This window comes from Emydura macquarii, unplaced genomic scaffold (assembly GCF_026122565.2).
Source record: "Emydura macquarii macquarii isolate MOO-44397 ecotype Brisbane River unplaced genomic scaffold, CSIRO-AGI_Emac_v2 contig_2676, whole genome shotgun sequence".
Classification (NCBI taxonomy): Eukaryota; Metazoa; Chordata; order Testudines; family Chelidae; genus Emydura; species Emydura macquarii.
In genome coordinates this window covers 2,703,069-2,723,463 of record NW_027132813.1, presented here as the reverse complement: position 1 = coordinate 2,723,463, position 20,395 = coordinate 2,703,069, and the positions used below count along the sequence as shown (strand labels likewise).

At 44.1% G+C, this 20,395-nt stretch overlaps 1 protein-coding gene across 1 annotated transcript in view; it reads right to left on the bottom strand.

Annotated features, from left to right (window-relative positions):
* Positions 1-20,395, bottom strand: part of DNAH8 (dynein axonemal heavy chain 8) — a 563,218-nt gene that overhangs the window by 454,121 nt on the left and 88,702 nt on the right. Inside the window, exon 10 of the mRNA XM_067565373.1 lies at positions 10,895-10,996. Within this exon, the coding sequence (XP_067421474.1) occupies positions 10,895-10,996 (102 nt within the window). The remainder of the gene's footprint in view (positions 1-10,894; positions 10,997-20,395) is intronic.

The window sequence follows — 20,395 nt, the reverse complement described above, 5'->3', positions numbered from 1 at the left end:
TTAAACATGCTTTGCCAATATGTGCATTTCCAGTTTAAAATGTAGGGGAAAAAAGGTTGAAGACAGCAGCTCTTTCAAATATCATAGCTAGTGTAATAGCCCTGTTTTGTCTGTCCAGGAGTAGAAATCCACATAAAAGCCACTTAAGTACATGTTGAACTGCAAGCACATGTTTAAGTGATTTAGTGAATTGGGGCCTTAACTAGTTCACCAATTAGCTCATGTAACTAACAAAAGAAAGCAGTCTTCAAACAAAATGTTCAAGTTTTTATTCTCTAGAATGTTTTATAATAGATGGTTTTTGTTAAATCTATAGAAACCATTAGCACTTTGTTGGTCACCTCTACCTAATTTAAAGAAGCAAAACCAAACTCATCAATAACTCTAGTTCAGGGCCCTACATGACAGCAATGAAGTCAAAGTCCCATGTATTCCAGGATTCCATGGAATTTATTAGGAAGTCATGCCTTGTGCAGAAAGCTGCTTCAGGATCTCAGCTTTCATTTTAAAAAACTGTTTCTAGTCTTTGTGGTTTCAAAGAAAAGCTTGCAAATGTGGACCAAATGTAAATCAAAGTAGTGTCTTCCAGAGTTTGCATACTGCTTGAAAACATAGCTCAGAACCTGTGAAATGCACCATTAAATTAATGTGTTGTTAATGCTGAAACCTAAAGACAATCTTTAGTATACTGAAAATGTGGGGGGCAGTGTAAAATACACAGAAATTTAATATCAAAATAAATAACCTAGGAGCTACTTTAATTTTTCATTTTCATACTTAATTCACTAAAACTAATTTTTAAAATTATTCTTAAGCAGCTGCAGAATTTTCATCAGAGTGCTACTGAATATAGGACCTATCTGCAAAATATAGGTCAAACTTGCTGCTGAGTCATAAGGCCTTCATCACAGCCAATTTGAATTTGTTTTCAAGTTACTTTATGTAATGCAAAATGTCAAGTGTTTTAATAAAGATATTACCACTATGTTCCCTACATGTACAATGTTGTAATTCAATCAAAACGTACACTCAATGATTCGAAGGTATAACTTTATTGTTCATAGGTCCATCATCCTCAAAGTACTTACAGATGGAATAATATTTTTACTTTATTTTTCATCCATTATGTTTACCAATCGGTGATTTCCAGAATCCTTCTTTCCACACTGTTCCCTTTTGTATATATTAATGAGACATTTGGGGGTGGGGGATTCCTCCAGTCCTTTGGTACTGGACATATCCCTGGTTCTCAACACATCCCTTGTTTTCCATTATTTTTTAAAAACTATATAGCTAATCATTAAGAGAAAGATTGCAAGTCATCTTAGCACATGTTGATTGCAAGGCAGATATTTCAACAGGAAGTTGAAATGGTTGAGGCGCCCAGAAGAAAGGAGAAATTACCTTTTTTCAGGCTCCTTCTAGTCAAAGGAAGAACTGATCCAGTCACTTGATAGAGCCAGATTAACTGAAAAGATATAAGACCCTGGAAGCAGATTGCTTCATTTCTGCCTGAGGTCTGCATTCTGCTTGAAAAGGCTCACTGCTGACTGTCTGATTTCTTGTCTTTGTTTATAAGCACCAAAAGAAACCTGCCAGGGGTGTGGCAGTAGACTTTTCCACTGACCACAATGTGAGGGAAGCCTGAGTCCATATCCTTAGAAAGAGGATGCAGTCTGAAAGGATGTTATAACTGGAGGCAGCAGGCTTTAAAGAGACAATATTATAATTTTCCTTTGTGACATTTTTCCTTTATTATCCAAGCCTGACACTACAGCTTTGGCCCAGATTTGTACACTTAATTACAAAATTTGTGGCTGGAGGAAACAGCAAAATATTTTAGTGTCAGTAAAGCATTTGATGTTTCTTACAGAACATTACTCACAAAACTAATTTAAACTGACCTGCACATAATCATCGTCATGTGGAAGAAACAGATATTACCTCTACAATAAACACTGTTCTTCAAGATATGTGGGGCCTACATACGTTCCACTGTAGATATATATGTGTACTCAAAGTACCCAAGCCGGAGACTTTTAGGAGCAGTACGGTTGAGGCACTGCATGCGCCAATGATGTCCTTGTGCCTGCAGCCAAGTGCATTAAAGAACCTCTCTTTAATTCCGTTGCATTAGAAAGATGACAACACTTCCAAATGAGAAGAAGCGGGAAGGTTGTGGAATGTACGTGTACACAAACATATGCTGAAGAGCAACAGCTACTGTAGAGGTGTTTTTCTTCTTTGAGTGATTATGCACATATACATTTCACTGTAGGTTTCCCTACAGGAAGTGGGACTTAGAAGCTACTTGAACAGGGAATGAAGTACAGACTTACCAAAGTCCACATCCATTCATGATGCCAGAGTTGATGACATGGTGTCTGAAAAAGGCTGATGACCATGTAGCCACCTTACAGATATCCACAGTCTGTACATTATTTAGAAAGGCTGTTGAGGTAACTTGAGTCCTTGTAGAGTGGGTAGTTATCTTTGTTAGAAAAGTTACATTTGCCAATTTGAAACAGAACATTATGAAAGAAGATATCTGAGCTGAGATTGCTTGCCCCTTCACTGTTTCTGTGTTGGTCACAAAGAGTTTAGGAGACTGTAATAGATTGGGGTTGACCCTCAATGTTGGCCTCGGAGGGAGGCCGCACTGCTTTGCTACACAACCCGTCAGAGGTCTATGCAGCCAGGCCCTCAGCAGGATAGGGCAATAAATTGTTACGGGCTAGGCTGTATCCAGGCAGTTCCTCAAAGAGTTTATGAGCCCAGGCCCTTGGGTAGGGTGGGCGCCACACAAACAGTCTAAAGCCCCCGGCCCTCAGGCAAGAGGGACAAGTAAATAGTCTATAGCCCTGGTTCTCAAGTAAGGCAGGGCAAACAAGCAGTCTGGAGCCCCAAGCCCTCATGCAGGGAGGGGCAAGCAGTCTGGAGCCCTATGAGTCTTCACAGGCCTGATAAGGCTGTCACCCCAAGGTTGGGGTGGCAAGGGGGGAGAAGGGGAACGCAGGCCCTCCAGGCTCCAGCACATCCCAGTCCAGGACCCTAACAGTGGCAGAGGGGCCAGGCCACTCCTCTAGGGTCCTGTCAGTAGGCAGCTCTAGCAGATCCTCAGTGGTGCAGGGGTTGGGCTCTAGTCCCAGCCCTCAGGGAAGAGATGTCCTTTTCCTTCAGCAGCTCTTCCTGGACTGAGCTACAAGGCCTTGCTTTTATACTTCTCCTTCCTGTCCTGCCCCTTCACTTCTGGCAGGCGGGAGGCACCATACACAGGCCTGTCCACCAGGTGGCGTGGGTTGGCTACTCAGTGTCGGCTTCGTAGGAAGGCCACACTGCTTCGCTACAGAGACACTCTAATGACTTATTTCTATGGATGTAGGAAGATATGGCCCTTCACACATACAGGGAGTGCAGTCTCTCCTCACTTTTGGAAGTATGAGGCATTAGAAAAAATAAGGGTAAATGAATAGTTTGGTTCAAATGAAAGTCTGAAATCACTTTTGACATGAATTTTGGATGTGGTCTTAAAAGATACTTTATTCTTGTGAAAAACAGTGAATGGAGATTCCATCAACAGCGTTTGCATCTCAGAAACTCTCCTGGCCAATGTAATTGCCATAAAATGCAGTTTTGACAGAAAACTAGAACAAATAGCAAGACTTCAGACTCAAAAGAAGGGCTCATTAGACATGACAGGATTAAATTCAGCTCCCAAGATGGAATAGATCTCTGATAGGAAAGTATACATGAACAAGCTCTTTAAGAAATCACATTACCTTCAGGTGTGAGAAAACTGACAAGTCTTTAATGGAAGAGTGAACGGCCATGATGGTGGCTAAATGAACTCTAACGGAGCTAATGGAAAAGTTTTGTATCCGAGATGTCCTGAATTCCGGCTCCAGTAGGACAAAGATGATGAGAAGGACAAAGATGATGAGAAGCAGCCTAGATAGAAAAATCTCTCCCACTTAACTAAGTAGGTAGATCTCGTGGAATCCCTTCTGCTAATATGAACGGTTTGGATCTCCTGAGAACAAGCTCTTTCTAAGGAGTTCAGTCATTTCTCAGCCAGGCCATGAGATGCAGACTCTGTAGGTCAGGATGTAGTTTCTCATCTTGATTCTGAGACAAACAACCTTCAACTATGGCAGTGTTATTGGTGATTGGATTATGAGCTTTTGGTGATCTATGTACTGATACTGCCCTGGCCAAGCCAGAGCTATCAGTATTAATGTAGCATGGTCTTATTTTAGTTTCCTTATACCCTTGGAATCAAAAGAACCAGTGGAAAGGCATAAAAGGCCTGTTGACCAAGGAAGGAGAAAGATATCTGCTACTGAATCTGGACTCCAACCAGCCTTGAAACACACCTCTAACACTTGCAGAGATCCACAGAGGTGGTCCCTATTTCTAAAACATGTCTGTCTGTCTTCAAGGACCACTCATGATGATAATTAAAGTTTCTGCTTAAGGAATATATTGTGGAGTTTCTCACCCCAGCAAATAGAAGGCCTCCACTGTGATGTTCAGAAAACAAAACTCCAGAGATGTAAGGTGCGGAAGACATTGTGACATGAATACAGCATAGTGGCAATGCTAGGCCCAATGACCTAGATATGAACCTGAGATAAAGCAGAAGTAGGCTAACCACAAAACTGGTTTGAATCAGCTAAAGACGTAAACAAGTACCCACACCTTATAGTGGATTGAGCACTGAAAAAACACCAATAGTAAGAAACATAACAGGTGCCAGCAACCAATCCCTTAATGAATTAAGAAGTAACCAATAGGCAGATTGTTAGGATGAGGGAAAAGGTTATATCAGGGTAAGGGATGACACACTGCTGTGAAGCTCTCCGTAGACCCACGGCCTGCGAGGGTGCTACGTGGCAGGTCCGCTCCTGGTGCAGCTCGCTTTAGGGGGAAACGGGGCTTCCTTCCCTCATTGTGGTAAGCGCCTGAATTGTATTGCTAGCAGCTTAAATAAACAGATCTTGTGGGCACTGGCTCACCCAACTGCTCTTTTCTCACCACCAAGATCTCAAACCACGAACCCTCCATTTCGGCAGAGAACAAGAGATGAATTGATTCTTCACATAAGTCATTCGACCAGGTAGTGTTATCGTCCATGAATACTTGAGTTATGTGCCTTTTGATTACAGCTAGGAAGTCTTTGCTTGCATGACATGTAGCTCTTAGCTCTTAAGATGTTTATAGGGAGTGAAGCTTATTGAATTGTTCAAAGAGTTTGAGTTTGTAACTCCCTTGTGTGGACAATCTAGGTGAAGTGGATGCACTGTGCCAAGAGTCATTGCTGATTCTGAGAGGAGAAGGGAACTCCCATGCAGATGTTTTTGGGGTCCATCCACCAATCTAAAGATGAAAGCACTCATACAAGTATATATATCAGCATGTCCAGAGAGTGTCTGCTCAGTTGTGGAGTGGAGCTAGCCCTGCATGCATCTGAGGTGAAGTCTGACATGCTAAATTGCATATGTGCATGATGCCATTAGATCTAGAAGTATTAGGAAGGATCATACCATTGTCCTGGGTTTGGCCTTGAAGTTTTTGCAAAAGTTGACAATGGCCAGAAATCTGTCTTGAAACAAGTAAGCAGTCACTGTGGTAGCATTGAGGTCGGCTCCTACAAATTCAATCTTTTGGACTAGGATTAAAGTTTACTTTTTTGCATTTATTCTCAGTCTCAGATGAGCAAACAGTGACATTTGAAGAATGCTGCTCACTACTTGCTCTTTTCACTGACCTCAAATCAGACAATCATCCAGCTAAGGAAAAATCTGGATACCAGAACATCAGCCTATTTGGGGAATGAGGAAGTAGTAGAAATAAAACCCTTTCCCCCATGTTGAAGAAGTACTTCCTCTATGACTCCAATGTAGAGGAGAGACTGCCCTTCCTGAAGCTGTCTTGTGAAAAGGGTCTCTGGGAAGGTGAGTGGGGGAGAAATTGGAACTGTATGACATTTCCTTCATTGGCAGTCCTCAGAACCCATTTGTCTGAAGTTACGGAGGTCCAGGCACTGAGGAAGAGAGACAAATGGTTCTCAAAGGGAGTTAGTGGGTATGAAAGATACATAGTGACTGGTCAATTGTACTTGATGTGCCATCAAATTGACTGCTTTGAAGAAGCTGACATCTGGTGAAAAGATCCTGCAATTGCTAGCGCCTCAAAGACTTACTGCATCTCCTTCAAGGGTCCACATGTCTAGGCAGATAAATGGGTCATTCATACACAAATTGAGCTTTATGGTGTCAGTATTTAGCAACAGAGAACAGACTTCCAAAGAACATAACATAGCCCTACAGTCTTTTAGAGTATGCAAAGCATCACAGTTTTTTCTTCAGAAAACAATTTAGAGCCTTCTAAAAGCAGGTCTTCACTTGTGTTTTGTAATTCTCTAGGAATACCTGAAGGAATGTCTTGTAGATATATCTGTGGCCACAGATTGAGAGGCCATGCCTGCCGAGTCATGTTAAGTGACCGTCAGCCACGATGGCAAGAAATTGCTCCTTAAATTCCTCAGGCAATTTATGTGCAAATTTTGATGTAGAGTTCCAATTAATAAAGATATATCTTGCCGGAAGAGCCTGATATTTGCGACTCTCATTTGCTAACTAGCTGTTGTATAGGATTTCATGCCATGCAGGTGTAACCTCTTCAATTCTTTGTCTTTTGGTGTAGATTTTGTCTGTGACTGTTTTGCTATGCAAACAATCACCTCCTTGGGAGGGCACTTAGTAGCAACTGTCAGCCCTTTTTGATAGCAGCGATAGGAAGGCCAGGGTCTGCCATAAAGTCTTAGCAGGATTGAGAACAGGTTCATTGATAGGAAGAGCCATTCTTTCTGGAGCCAAGGTTTGAAGCATGTTCAGGAGTTTATAAGAGTTATTATGAACAATCTTGGCCCATACCCATAATGTGGATGTCACCTAACTCATCAAATCCTGAAAAGTTTTAAAATCCACCAGAGGAGACTGTGATGAGGCGCTGGCCCCACACTGGTTTGTAAAGGGTTAATAGAGCCCTAGGGAGGCTGCGTGACAAGCAGCCAATAGCAGAGGGGCTGCAAAGAGCAGCCAATCAGGGCCAAGCAGATGAATATAAGAACTGAAGGGCAGAGCAGGGTCAGTTATTTCCTGGAGTTCAAGGAGGGAGGACTGGGTGCCTTACAGATGGAAAAAATCTAGCATCCTGGACAGGGCAAAGCAGTGCATGGTATGGCAGGAACAGGGGAGCGAGAGGGAGTTCCTGGATGGCTGTTAGGACTGGCATGCTGAGGCCCTGAGGTAAGGGTGAAGAAAGTCCTGGGACTGTGAGGAAGTGGCCCAAAAAAATGCACTAAGGAGTTGGAGGGGATGCAGCTTGTGCCTGCTATATAAAGTGTCCCTGGGCCAGGACCCAGAGTAGTGGGCGGGCCCGGTTCCCCCGCACTTGCCACTTGGGAAGTGGCCAGACAATTGGCTGCAGTTGCCACTGGTGGAAATGGCTGAACAGTTGACTGCAGGAACAATGGAAGGGGGAGCACAGATCATGACATGGTCCCCGAGAGATGTCGGTCCAAGAGCAGATGGGATGGCAGGTAAGGCACTATTGGGAAAGGGTGTACTGCTCTGCAGAGCTAATACCCGAGATACCCCGAAGGAGGTGCACCCATGGTGAGTGGAGAACTTATAGTGCTGTCTGATGTCTCACCTTTGAGAGCTGTGTTGCTGCACCAATTCTGCCATGACCACCCCTCGCCCCCCCCACCCATTCGGTGCTAACAGTCAACCCATGACCTGACCTTATTAGGGTATGCCTATGCGATCGGCTATGCCTTCGGCTCCCACGTCATATATGGGAAACAAAACTTAACTGACCATATATGGGAAACAAAACTTAACATCAACTAGGAAACAAAACCTATTGCATGTATCCCCCAGCTAATCTGGTGCTGGCATGAAGCCCATAAAAGGGGTCTTACCCAAGCCCCTGCTGAGAACCTTCCCGAACTACCAGCCTGATCACCTGGTCCGGACTCTCCCGCTCCCGTGTCCCCTCCCCGAGCGCGAATCATTTGTTAGCCGGCCAAGTTCGAGTTTTTACGTTTATTATGCTGTGTCCCCTTCTCGCCTGGATGGTAAGGAGTTAACTGTCAGTCTGGGTTGCAGCTTTACATTCCTCTGCAGCTAGCTGCCTGTGTTACATTTCTCCCTATCAGTCTGTAACTTGCAGTTAACTGTTTGTTGTCTTTTTAAAATTAGTTTGTACCTGGCAGTTAACTGTCTGTTTAAAATCAATCTGTGTCTTGCAGTTAACTGTCAGTTCAAATTCAGTTTATATTGTATAGTAATTGTCTGTTTCATATTCTACTGTATTAGTCTATAAATAGTTAAAAATCTACATTATTCCTGTTGTTTTATAATACAATTATAATTATAATACAATTTAGTCATTAATCGACTCATTATTGACTCTCGGGGATCATTAACCTGTCGGAACAAGCTGAAAAGGAAAACTTCTTTGGTCTTGATTTAGACAAAACAAATCCTGCATGTTGGCAGGGTAACGCCTAGATGACCCTTGTGGTCTCTTCTAACCATATGACTCTGACTCGGACAAAACAACAGACGTCTTTGGTTTGAAGGAAGCAGCAGGGGACAAAGATAACCGTCTCTTTTCCACAGTCTCTCCCCTATATGTAGAAGAGGTAGCTGAAATGTTACTCTTTGTGGGGTGGAAGAGATTTCAGCTCTCATGAACAACGTCATCAGATTCTGAGGAGGAGGAGGCACACTGCTTTTTCCAACAGGTGCTCCATGAGATGAATCTCTCATTCTTCATCCTTGACAGAAAAGACTTACAAGTGAAGCACTTATCTTTAACATGTCCCTCTCCTAAACAAAACAAGCAACTTAATGCCCATCAGTTGCAGGCACTACTTTACAATTTGAAACCTGAAGATCTCTGTATTGTAAACAGAGATACTCTACGAGCAACAATTGGGGGGAAATGAAAATAATAATAATATAAGCTACCTAATTAACACTAAACTAGTACTAACTATTAACAGTATCTACAACTATATACAATTTCAATATGTAAAGCTGGCTGGAAAAAGACTAAGTTTAAAAAGCAGTGGGAAGCCCCAGTACTTGCCATGGGCAATAAGAAAGAATAAGAGGGAGTCAGGGTGGCAGTGCCTTTTATGCCCTTTGCTGCATCACAAGGACATCCAGAGAACATGCGCTACCATCATGGTACTGCTGGAAAGAGTCTCTGACTCAAGTTAATTTGGGTGCACATACACCTAAAGTGGAATATATATATGTGCAGAGAAACTCAAAGAAGAGTAAAAACTTACTGAAGAATTAGGATTATTAAAAGTAATGATAAAGAGCAATACAAATTGAAGTGTAGTGGAATACTATTAGGTCCCACCTTATTAAATATTCATCATTGATCAAGAAAAGGAGATCAGCAGAAGATGAAGGGAAATTCTGGTCTTAACCTGAAAACTTAGTTTCTACAAAGGACAAACTTATATTAGTATCATGAAGCAGGTTGCGCAACCTTCTGACTGGTTATTAATTTTTTGGTGCTTTGCACCCCCACACATAAACACACGACCTCTCTCAACCAAAGTCTTTGACTCCTCCATTTCCTTCTCTCCTCACTGGGTTCTCACCAAATTCTTTTGCTTCTCTCACTAACATTTCTGAAAATCTCTGCCTTCCCCTCCTCTGACACAACTCTGGTTCATGCTATATAGTATTTTTCTCATCAAAACTACTGACCACCTCCTCTTCAATCAACACTGAACTGCAAAAATAATCTTACTCTCCTGCTGCTCTTACCATGTCATTCACTTTCTAATGTACTTTCACTGGCTCCCTGTCTCATTCTACATAAAATCTGAACTCCTCGTCGCTTTTAAAATTCTCCCTTTACCTACATCTCATTATCATCTATCACCCCAACACTCTACCTATTCTTGCTTCCTTATTCTATTTGTCCACTGCTGTCACTCTCGCCATTGTGCCTTATCCCATAGTACTCCTGAGTCCATGGAATAACATTCCTCCTCCTGTATATCATACATCCTCATCCTGCCCTTCTAAATTCTCTTGACTTCTACGTCTGTGATATCTACTCTTGTCATTCTATGTTACTCTCATTTTCTATTTTAAAATATCAGAATTCATATGATTTAGCTTCCTATACTGTAATGACTTATTTTTAGTTGTTTTAAATGTCATCCTTTTTCATTTGTCTGCTGCTTTCATGTTCTTTGACTGTCTACCTTACACTGCACTCTAAATACTGGTTCCAGAGGGGTAGCCGTGTTAGTCTATATACAGAAAATGAGAGTTCTGTGGCACTTTAAAGACTAACAAATTTAATATTTGCAGGCAAAAGCTATCGAGAGACTTCAGCTCTCTTCTTCAGATGCAGTAATACAGAAAATAGGAAACACAGAGGCATCTTATCCTGGAAAACTATAAGATGCCTCTGTGTTACCTATTTTCTGTATTACTGCATCTGAAGAAGAGAGCTGAAGTCTCTCGAAAGCTTATGCCTGCAAATATTAAATTTGTTAGTCTTTAAAGTGCCACAGAACTCTCGTTGTTTTTTCTAAATACTGGGAATGTCTCTTTTTTAAATTCTATGAAGTGTTATATGTTTATTTTTAACAGGAAGAAATCAACTTTGAATAATTTATTTAATATGATATCTGAAAATTTTTATAAAACAAAACAGTGCATTCTTTTGTAATAAAAAGTCAGGACATTAGTGCAGTCCACTATAAGCAAGTGCTTACTAGGTGAAATAAGAACCCAGAGCAGAAGATAATCTGAACCAGTGAAAACAACAATAACACTATACAAACCTGAATTTTTTTAATTACTACAGGTGTATCCTGGTCCCATACACGAGATAAACCACCATCAGTAATATATGCCTTACACGCTGTAACCATTTGATTTGTAACCTAGTACATACAAATGAAAAACAAATAATATATTTTGTTAATAATCTCCAAAAAATTTTTACATTACACCTTGAAAAAATCAAATTATATATCTATAATTGGAACTTTTCAATCACATTTAGGTAAAATGTCCTAACATGTGACTATAGGACAGCAGTACAGTATTTCAGATACTTCTAGACCTGGTATATTATTTGAACAAGTCTCAGGCATATAAGGAAAAGATGCTTGCTTGTAATTCTGCTTCTCAAGAGATCACTCTAACAAGATTCTCACTCCTGGATCTTAGTTTCCTATCATGAGAAAAGAAGAATTACCAAAGTTCTTAGAACTTTTACTCAATAGGGCAGTGGTAGATGTGTAGTATGTGAGCCAGGACCTCCACTAGAAGCCATGCATCACTCCCACAGGTATGTGTATCTGTCTATCTACACATACACACACACAAACAAAGAAGAAAAGACACCATGTTTGTTGTATGTTTTAAACACACATACACAGAGTCCACCCAGTATCACAACTAGAGATGGCTGCATCCATGGGTTCAGGGTGCATTGGTGGGTGCAAGGCAATGTCCTGAGAAAAGAGAAATTTACTCACCCTGTGCAGTAACGGAGGTCCTTTGAGATGTATGTCCCTGTGGGTGCTCCACTCCAGGTGTTGGCTGTCCTCGATCGGAGATTTCACCAGCAGTGCCCATCCGGGTCATGCATGCGCCGTCCCTGTCTTGCAGTGCCATTGGAGCCCTTTTCAGTACGGGCATTGCAGACTCCTCTGTTCCTTCTCTACTGTAGAGCCGTGTGTTTGACTCCAAAGTAGAGGGGAAGAAGGGTGGGTAGTGGAGCACCCATAGAGATACACATCATAAAGAACTTCCATTACTGCACAGGGTGAGTAACTTTCTCTTCTTCGAGTAGTGTCCTGTGGGTGCTCCACTCCAGGTGATTTCGAGCAGTGCCCTCAGTTGGAGGAGGGAGCGTCAGAGTTTTTAGGTTCAATAGAAGAGAGTACTGATAGTCCGATTGCAGCATCATGTCTCGATGCTTGGTTGATGGCATAGTGTTTTATGAAAGTGTGGGCCAAGGCCCAGGTCGCTGCCTTGCATATTTCGGTAATTGGCACATTATGCAAAGAGGCAATGGATTAGCAACTGATCTCATTGGGTATGTCCTGAGGCTTTGGGGTTGCGTCACACCTGAATGTGTGTAGCATGTTGGATGCAGGTAGAAATACAATTTGAAAGTCTTTGTGTGGATATGGTGTTACCCTTAGAACGTTCCGTAATTGACACAAAGAGTTTAGGAGATTTCCTGAAAGGTTTAGTTCTTTCTATGTAGAACGCGATGGCTTGTCTAACATCGAGCATGTGGAAGGCCGCACCCTGTGCACAGGAGTGTGGTTTCAAATAAAAGGTAGGTAAATGGACGTATTACTTAAGGTGGAATGCTGACGTTAATTTGGGGAGAAATTTTGGATGAGGTCATAGCATCACCTTATCTTTGTGAAATATTGTATACGGTGGGTGGTCCATGAGTGCTCCGAGTTCACTCACACAGCGTGCCAATGTGATAGTGATGAGAAATGCCACCTTCATGGACATGTATAGCAGTGAACATGTCGCTAAAGGCTCGAAGGGTAGCTTGATAATCGCACAGAGGACCAAATTGAGATCCCACAGTTTTATGGGAGGACGTATGTCTGGGTACACGTTTTGTATACCAGTCAGAAAGTGTTTGACAATTGGATGCGTGAAAATCGTGGTATCGTCAATGAGATCATGGAAGGTGGTGATAGCTGCTAGGTGTACTTCAATTGAGCTAATTCAGATTTTTTTATTTCCAGGAGATAGTCAAGTATAGTGGGGATTTATGCTGTTAGTGCGCTGACCTGCTTTCATTGACACCATGAGGAGAATCTACACCATTTCTGGAGGTAAGTTTTTCTTGTGGGAGATTTTCTATTGTTCAGTAAAACATTACTTACTTGTTCCAAACGTTGTAGTTCAGCTTGTCGGAACCAGTTAGGAACCATGCTCTGAGATGTAAATTCTCCAGGTGCATATTGCATATGGTTCCATTGTTCTGGGAAAGGAGATTGTTGACTAGTGGGAGAAGTATTGGTGCGTGGATCGACATCTTTGTGAGGTAAGTGAAACATGGTTTCCGGGGCCATGCTGGGGCTGTCATTATCACAGTTGCATTGTCCCTGCGTATTTTGTGTATGGTTTTTGCTATCATGGGGATAGGAGGGATCACGTAAAGGAGACCTGTGTTCCAGTTGATGAGGAATGCGTCTCCCAGTGAATGTGCCCCTAGACCTGCTCTCGAGCAGAAGTAATGGCATTTGCGATTCTTCATTGTCGCAAATAGATCGATTGAGAGGTAACCCCACTGATGGAAGATGCTTTGCAGGACTGTGTTGGGTAATTCTCACTTTTGACTGTTGCCAAACTTTCTACTTAGGGTGTCTGCAGTGGTATTTTGGGTACCGGGTAGGTATGCTGCTGAAATGTGGATGTTGTGGAGTATGCACCAGTTCTACAGTCTCATTGCTTCAGAGCACAGAGAACTGGACCTTGCATCTCCTTGGAGATTGATGTAGAACATACGGGCGATGTTGTCTGTCATGATCTTTACAGTTTTCCCTGCTATTAGAGGTAGGAAATGTGTACATGCATTGCAGACAGCTCATAACTCCAGTAGGTTTATGTGTAATTTCATTTCTTGTGGTGACCATTTGCCTTGAATAGTATGGTCTTGTAGGTGCGCTCCCCATCCAATTAGTGATGAATCTGTTGTGAGCATGATTCAGGGTGTTTCTGTTATGAATGGAATTCCTGCTAGAAGGTTGTTGGGCTGTGTCCACCATTTCAATGATTGTTTGATGTTTTTTGAGATTGATACTGTTTTGTATATAGAATGTCTCTATGGTTTGTACACTGTTGCAAGCCACATTTGAAGTGGCCTCATGTGCAGTCATGCATTTTGCACTACAAAGGTAGTGGCTGCCATATGACCCAACATTTGAAGGCACATACGAACATCCAGCATTGGGCTGCTTTGTATTATAGATTCCAGATTTACAATAGTCTGAAATCTGTTGTTTGCTAGGAACGTCCTGGTGGTAATGGAATTCAGGTGCGCCCCTATAAACTGTAGTTGCTGTGCAGGTTCCAGGGTGAATTTTTTGTCATTTATCATAAGGCCTAGTGTGTGAAATACTGACCTTTTAGTGTAAACTGCATGTACAACTTCTATGTAGGAACGTGCCCTTATTAAACAATCATTGATATAGGGGAATATGGTGACACCTAATCTGTGAAGATATGCTGCTACTACAGCAAGGACTTTGGAAAAAACTCTTGGAGCAGTGCAAAGGCTGAAGGGTAGCACTGTGTATTGATAGTGAATGTTGAGGAATCTGAATCTTAGCAATTTTCTGTGGGCTGGATGAATAGTAATGTGAAAATATGCATCCTGAAGGTCAAAGGCTGCAAACCAGTCCCCCCATTCCAGCGCCGTCAATAGAGCATCCACAGTGACCATCCTGAATTTTTGTATCTTTATGGACTTGTTCAATTTTCTTAGGTCTAAAATGGGTCTCCAACCTCCAGTTCTCTTTTGGGTGAGGAAATAATGGGAATAAAATCCTTTTCCTCTCTGTTGGGAGGGAATATGCTCTATGACACCTATCTGGAGTAAATGCTCGGCCTCCTGCTGTAAAAGTTGTTTGTGAGATGAGTCCCTGAAGAGGGACGGGGAAGGAGGTAAGGTTGTGGGTATGGAGATTAAAGGGGATGGTATATACAGATCAGATGATTTCTAGTACCCATTTGTCTAATGTTATGTTCGCCCAGTGTCAGTAAAACGGGCGTAGGCGATGGTTGAACAAGATGGAGTCTGGCTGTTGAAGGCAGAGGAGGTCATACAGACCCTTGACCAAAACCTCAAAAATGCTGCTTTGGAGGGGCAGCCTGGAATGCTGATGGCTGCTGATTATTTTGTTGACGTCGTTGTGCTGGTGTTGACGGAAGCGTGACTGTTTGTATCGTCTGTTCTGCGAGTAATGTTGGTATCTGGAATTATAGGGTTGATACCTGAATGGTCTTCTTCTTGTTGCAGGTGTATAAATTCCAAGGGTGCGTAGCGTAGCTCAGGAGTCCGTCATAGTGTTCATGACTTTGTTCGTTTTCTCTGCAAAGAGCTTCACTTTATCAAAAGGAAGATCCTAGATGGTTGCCTGCAGTTGTTTAGGCAGGGCTGCAGAGTGAAGCCATGATGCCCTACGCATGACGACCACAGTTGCTACAGTTCTCACTGCAGTGTCAGCCATGTCAAGGGAAGCCTGCAGGCCTGTTTTGCGACCAATTGGCTTTCTTTGATCAAGGAATGAAATCGCTGTTTTTTGTCATCCAGGAGAAAGTCAATAAATTCAAATAGTTTTGAATAATTTTTGAGGTCATAATTTGAAAGCAAAGCAGCACAGTCTGCTACCCTCAACTGGAAAGTGGCTGATGTGTATACTTTTCTTCTCATTAAATCCAGCCTTTTATCGTCTTTCTCATGTGGGGTTGACTTATGATGCTGCTGTTTATTCCTCTGGTTGGACGCTTCTATAATCAGGGAATTAGGGGCTGCATGGGTGAAGAGGAATTCCAAATGTTTGGCTGGGATATAATAATTTTTATCAGCCCTTTTACAAGTGGGGGGGATGGTGGCGGGGGTCTGCCATATATTATTTCCTGGCTCCATAAGGGCATCCATAGGAAGGGCGATTTTGGTGGAAGTTGAGGTCTGCAATATCTTAAGCAGTTTATATTGCAACCCTGCCACTTCCTGGAGAGGGATGTCTAAACTGTCAGCCACCCTCTTAAACAGTTTCTGGAACTGTTTAAAATCATCTGCAGTTGTACGGCATGGGGGAACTATGGTCTCATCTGGTGAGGAGGATGAGTTATGTGTGATAGGCAGCCTTTCTTGCTCTACAGTTATATCCTGTTCGTAGGCAGGACCAGTTAGTTCAGATCCTCTCTGAGTAGATCTAATAGGTGACCTGTTTCTACAGGTGTATGAAGTTGAGGGCCTACAATGTGGTGGTGAGTAAGTAGACCAGGTGTCCCAGGCAGGCCAGTGCATATGATATCGCAGGTCAACCCAAGGAGATGGAAACCATGGATATGGCGGTTGTCTATGATATCCCCAATGTCTAGATAGGTGGGCTCTGGGTGATGATAGGTGGGGACAGAAGGTGGGGTGTTCAGCCACATCCTCTTCATCACCAGAAAAGGGGATGGGATCCATGGGCTGCTCTTGGGTAAAGTGCACTAGAGATGTGTCGGCGCCGTAGAGAGGATGATGGGGAAGATGATAGAAATTCCTCCTCAATATCATGGTGTTTGGTCTTTTGAGCATGTTTTCGTGGAGCAGGAGTAATGGGTTCCATTGTAAGTGACTGTACCGAGGTGCGCTCTGTATCGTTTCTCGGTATGGATGTTCTCGTAGGTGCCGTTGGTACGCTCAGGGCCATTTGTTGTCCAGGCTGTATCGGTGCAGTCGGGGCCATGGGGGTTTTCAGTGCCAACATAGAGGTATCGGAATGTGTCAGTGCCTTATAGCTTGTTGGTGCCCAAGGTCTGTGTGGCCCGTTTTCTTAGATGGCATTGTGGTGCTTCTCAGTGCCAAGGTCCAAGTTGGTGCTGTTGTCGAAGCAGTTACAGCTGTTGTGCAGACCGCTGCTTTAGGCGGTGCCGTCTCTGTATGTGGTTGTTTGTTTTTCTCTCTCAGCTCCTTAGAGAAGCAATGAGAGTCTCTCATTGTCAATGAGGTCATAGTACCGAAGGAACCCACAGCCTCTTTGGTACTGAACTCTTTGTTCTTTTCAGGACACCTTATTCTCTTGGGATGCTCCATTATAAATGGAGTAGAATGTCTTTTTCTGATACCTTCTTGTGGGGAGACACTCTGCCCAGGATCTGAGGCAGGTCTCAGCGAGCACTCCATGAGGACTAGTTTCAGGCGGAGGTCCCTGTCGTGCCTGGCTCTGGCTTTGAGGTTTGTGCAATGGACACATTTCTAGGCAACGTGTCCTTCCCCCAGGCATCTGATGCACTGAGAGTGTCTAACTGAAGCTGGCATAGCGTCCCTGCACGAAGTTCAGCATTTGAAGCCGGGGGAACCTGGCATAATCCTATCTATAAACTAAAGGGTAAGTCTGAGGGAAATTTTTGGGGTGGGCGATGGAGGGAAAGATTAAGGTAAGGTACACTAAACTACGGGTAAACTGAGTAACTTAGGAAGATAGAAAGAAAAGACTTATCAAGGATTTCTAGCAGGCTATGAAGAACTGCTGGGAGCTCCGTCTTGGACCACAGACGATTGAGAAGGAACTGTTGCACACGCCGAAAAGGGTGCCAATCGCACCGCAAGACAGGGATGGCGCATGCATGACCTGGATGGGCATTGCTGGCAAAATCTCCGATCAAGGACGCGAGGACGCGCCAACTCCTGGGGTGGAGAACCCACAGGGACACTACTTGAAGAAGAACAAATGTGATATCTTCTCTGCTTGGGTTTTAGCTAGTGAAACTCAGAAGTTCTGGACAGGGTACTCTAGCCGTGATTCTCAACCAGAAGTATATGTACCCCTGGTGATACACAGAGGTCTTCCAGGAGGTACATCAACTCATCTAGATATTTGCCTAGTTTTACAACAGGCTACATAAAGCTCTAGCAAAGTCAGTACAGACTAAAATTTCATTCAGACAATGACTTGTGTATACTGCTTTATATACTATAAACTGAAATGTAAGTACAATATTTATATTCCAACTGATTTAATTTATTATTATATGGTAAACATAAGTAAGCAATTTTTCAGTAATAGTGTGCTGTGACACTTTTGTATTTTTATGTCTGATTTTATAAGCAAGCAGTTTTTAAGTGAGATGAAACCTGAGGGTATACAAATCAGACTCCTGAAAGGAATACAGTAGTCTGGAAACGTTGAGAGCCACTGCTTTAGGGTGCTTCCTGTTTAGAGAGAGACTAGAAGCTAGGGCTCTGGGTCTCCTCAAAGAGAGAATCTGAGAAAAGTTTTGGAATAACCCTGTGAAGGAACCTGGGAAGAGCCCTAGAGAGACTGAGTAATGTATCCTGACAATGGGGTATCATTGGGCTAGACAGCCAGTCATAGACAGGTTCTGAGAGAGAAGCTATAGGACAGTATCAGACTCAAAAGGTAAGAAGTAGAGAGCATTCATGCTTGAACCTGCCACTTGTTTTGTCCAGCACTAAACCTCTTGGAAAAGGAGGATAGAAAAAACAGGGTTACTTACCAGTAACTGTTGTTCTTCGAGAGGTGTTTCTCATATCCATTCCAATATAGATGAGTGCAAGCCACCGTGCACAGGTTCCTGGAACATTTTTCCCCTTAGCAGAATCCGTAGGGTCGGCTCAGGCGCCCCCGAAGTATGGTGCTCATGCCGCGGTATATGAGGCACCACCGACCCTACGGCCCCTTGGTCCCTTCTTTCTGCCAACTCTGACAGCGGGGACTGAGGGTGGGTGTGGAATGGATATGAGCAACACATCTTGAAGAACAGTTACTGGTAAGTAACCCTCTTTTCTACTTTGAGTGATTGCTCATCTCCATGCCAATATAGGTGATTAAAAAGCAATACCTTGGAGGTGGGTAGGAATTACTGATGAGCTGCCCTCAGTATGCCTCTGCCAAATCCCGCGTCCTCTCTCACCTCCTGCACGATGGCGTAGTGGGACGTGAAGGTGTGCATGGATGACCAGGTGGCGGCTTTGCAGATGTTCTGCAGGAGCACCCTCTCCAGGAAGGCCGCAGACGAGGCCTGAGCTCTGGTTGAGTGCGCTGTAATGGCCCCTGGAAGAGGTACATTTGCCTGCTCATGGCAGCACTTGATGCAGGAGGTGATCCATGTGGAGATGCGCTGGGTGGAGACAGGTGATCCTTTCATCCGGTCCGCCACTACAACGAAGAGCTATGTCGACTTCCAGAACGGCTTCATCCTGTCGATCTAGTAGGCCAGGGCTCGTCTCACGTCCAGCGAGTGCCATCTCTGCTCCTCCTCTGACCTGTGCGCTTTGGCAAAAAACACGGGGAGGAAGATGTCTTGGTTATAATGAAACTGGGAGACCACCTTGGGCAGGAAGGCTGGATAGGGTCTCAGCCACACTTTGTCTTCATAAAACACGGTGTAGGGGGCTCCGAGGTCAAAGCTCTAATCTCGGAAACCCTCTTAGCTGACATAATGGCCACCAGGAAGGCTACCTTCCAAGATAGGACGAGCAGCGGGCATGTAGCCATGGGCTCAAAGGGGAGCCCCATTAGTCTGGAGAGGACCAGGTTAAGATCCCAGGGAGGCACTGGGTCACGGACCTGCGGGTAAAGCCTCTCCACCCCCTTGAGGAACCTGACTGACATGGGGTGGGAGAACAGGGATTTCACCTCTAGCAGCTGATGGAAAGCCGAAATAGCCATAAGGTGGACCTCCAGGGAAGCTAGCACCAAATCCTGGAGTTTTAGCTGGAGCAGGGTTGCCTGGATAGGCGAAAGGCTCGGACGGATGCCCTGGAACTCCACACAGCAGGTAAACCTTCTCCATTTGGCCCGGTACATGACCTGTGTTGAAAGTTTTCTACTGCCCAGCAGAACTGTTGGACCTGCGCCGAGCAGGCTCTCTCCCCTTCCATCAGTCATAGAGCCTCCAGGCCGTAAGGTGCAGGGTGTCCAGGTCAGGGTGAAGCAGGCGACCCTGGTCCTGGGAGAGCAGGTCGTATCATCTCGGGAGCTCCATGGGCGGCGCAATCGACAGGTCCAGCAGCATGCTATACCAATGCTGTCTCAGTGAGGCCGGGGCAATGAATATCATGTCCGCTCTGTCCCTCTTGATTTTCAAGAGGACCTTGGGCAGGAGCGGAATGGGGGGAACGCATACATGAGGGTTCCCTTCCACTCGATGAGGAACGTGTCGGAAATGGAGCCCGGCTCGCAACCCTGGAACGAGTAGAAAGTCGGGCACTTCTTGTTCGTGTCGTCCTAGAACAAGTCCAGTTGGGGAACACCCCACTTGCGGAAAATGGAAGTCACTGCCTCCGGGTGCTATGACCAGTCGTGGCGGGGTAGAAACGACCTGCTGCGGCAATCCGCCTCGTCGTTCCTGACCCACAGGAGGTGAAAGGCAGACAAGTGAAAGTCGTGCCTCACTGCAAAGTCCCACAGTCGAATGGCCTCCTAGCAGAGGGCCGAGGAGCGCGTTCCCCCCTGCTTGTGGACGTAAAACATGGCTGTGATATTGTCCGTCAGCACCTGCACCACCCTGGCTTCAGGAACCTGAGGAATACCTTGCAGGCCAGCCTGACGTCCCTGAGT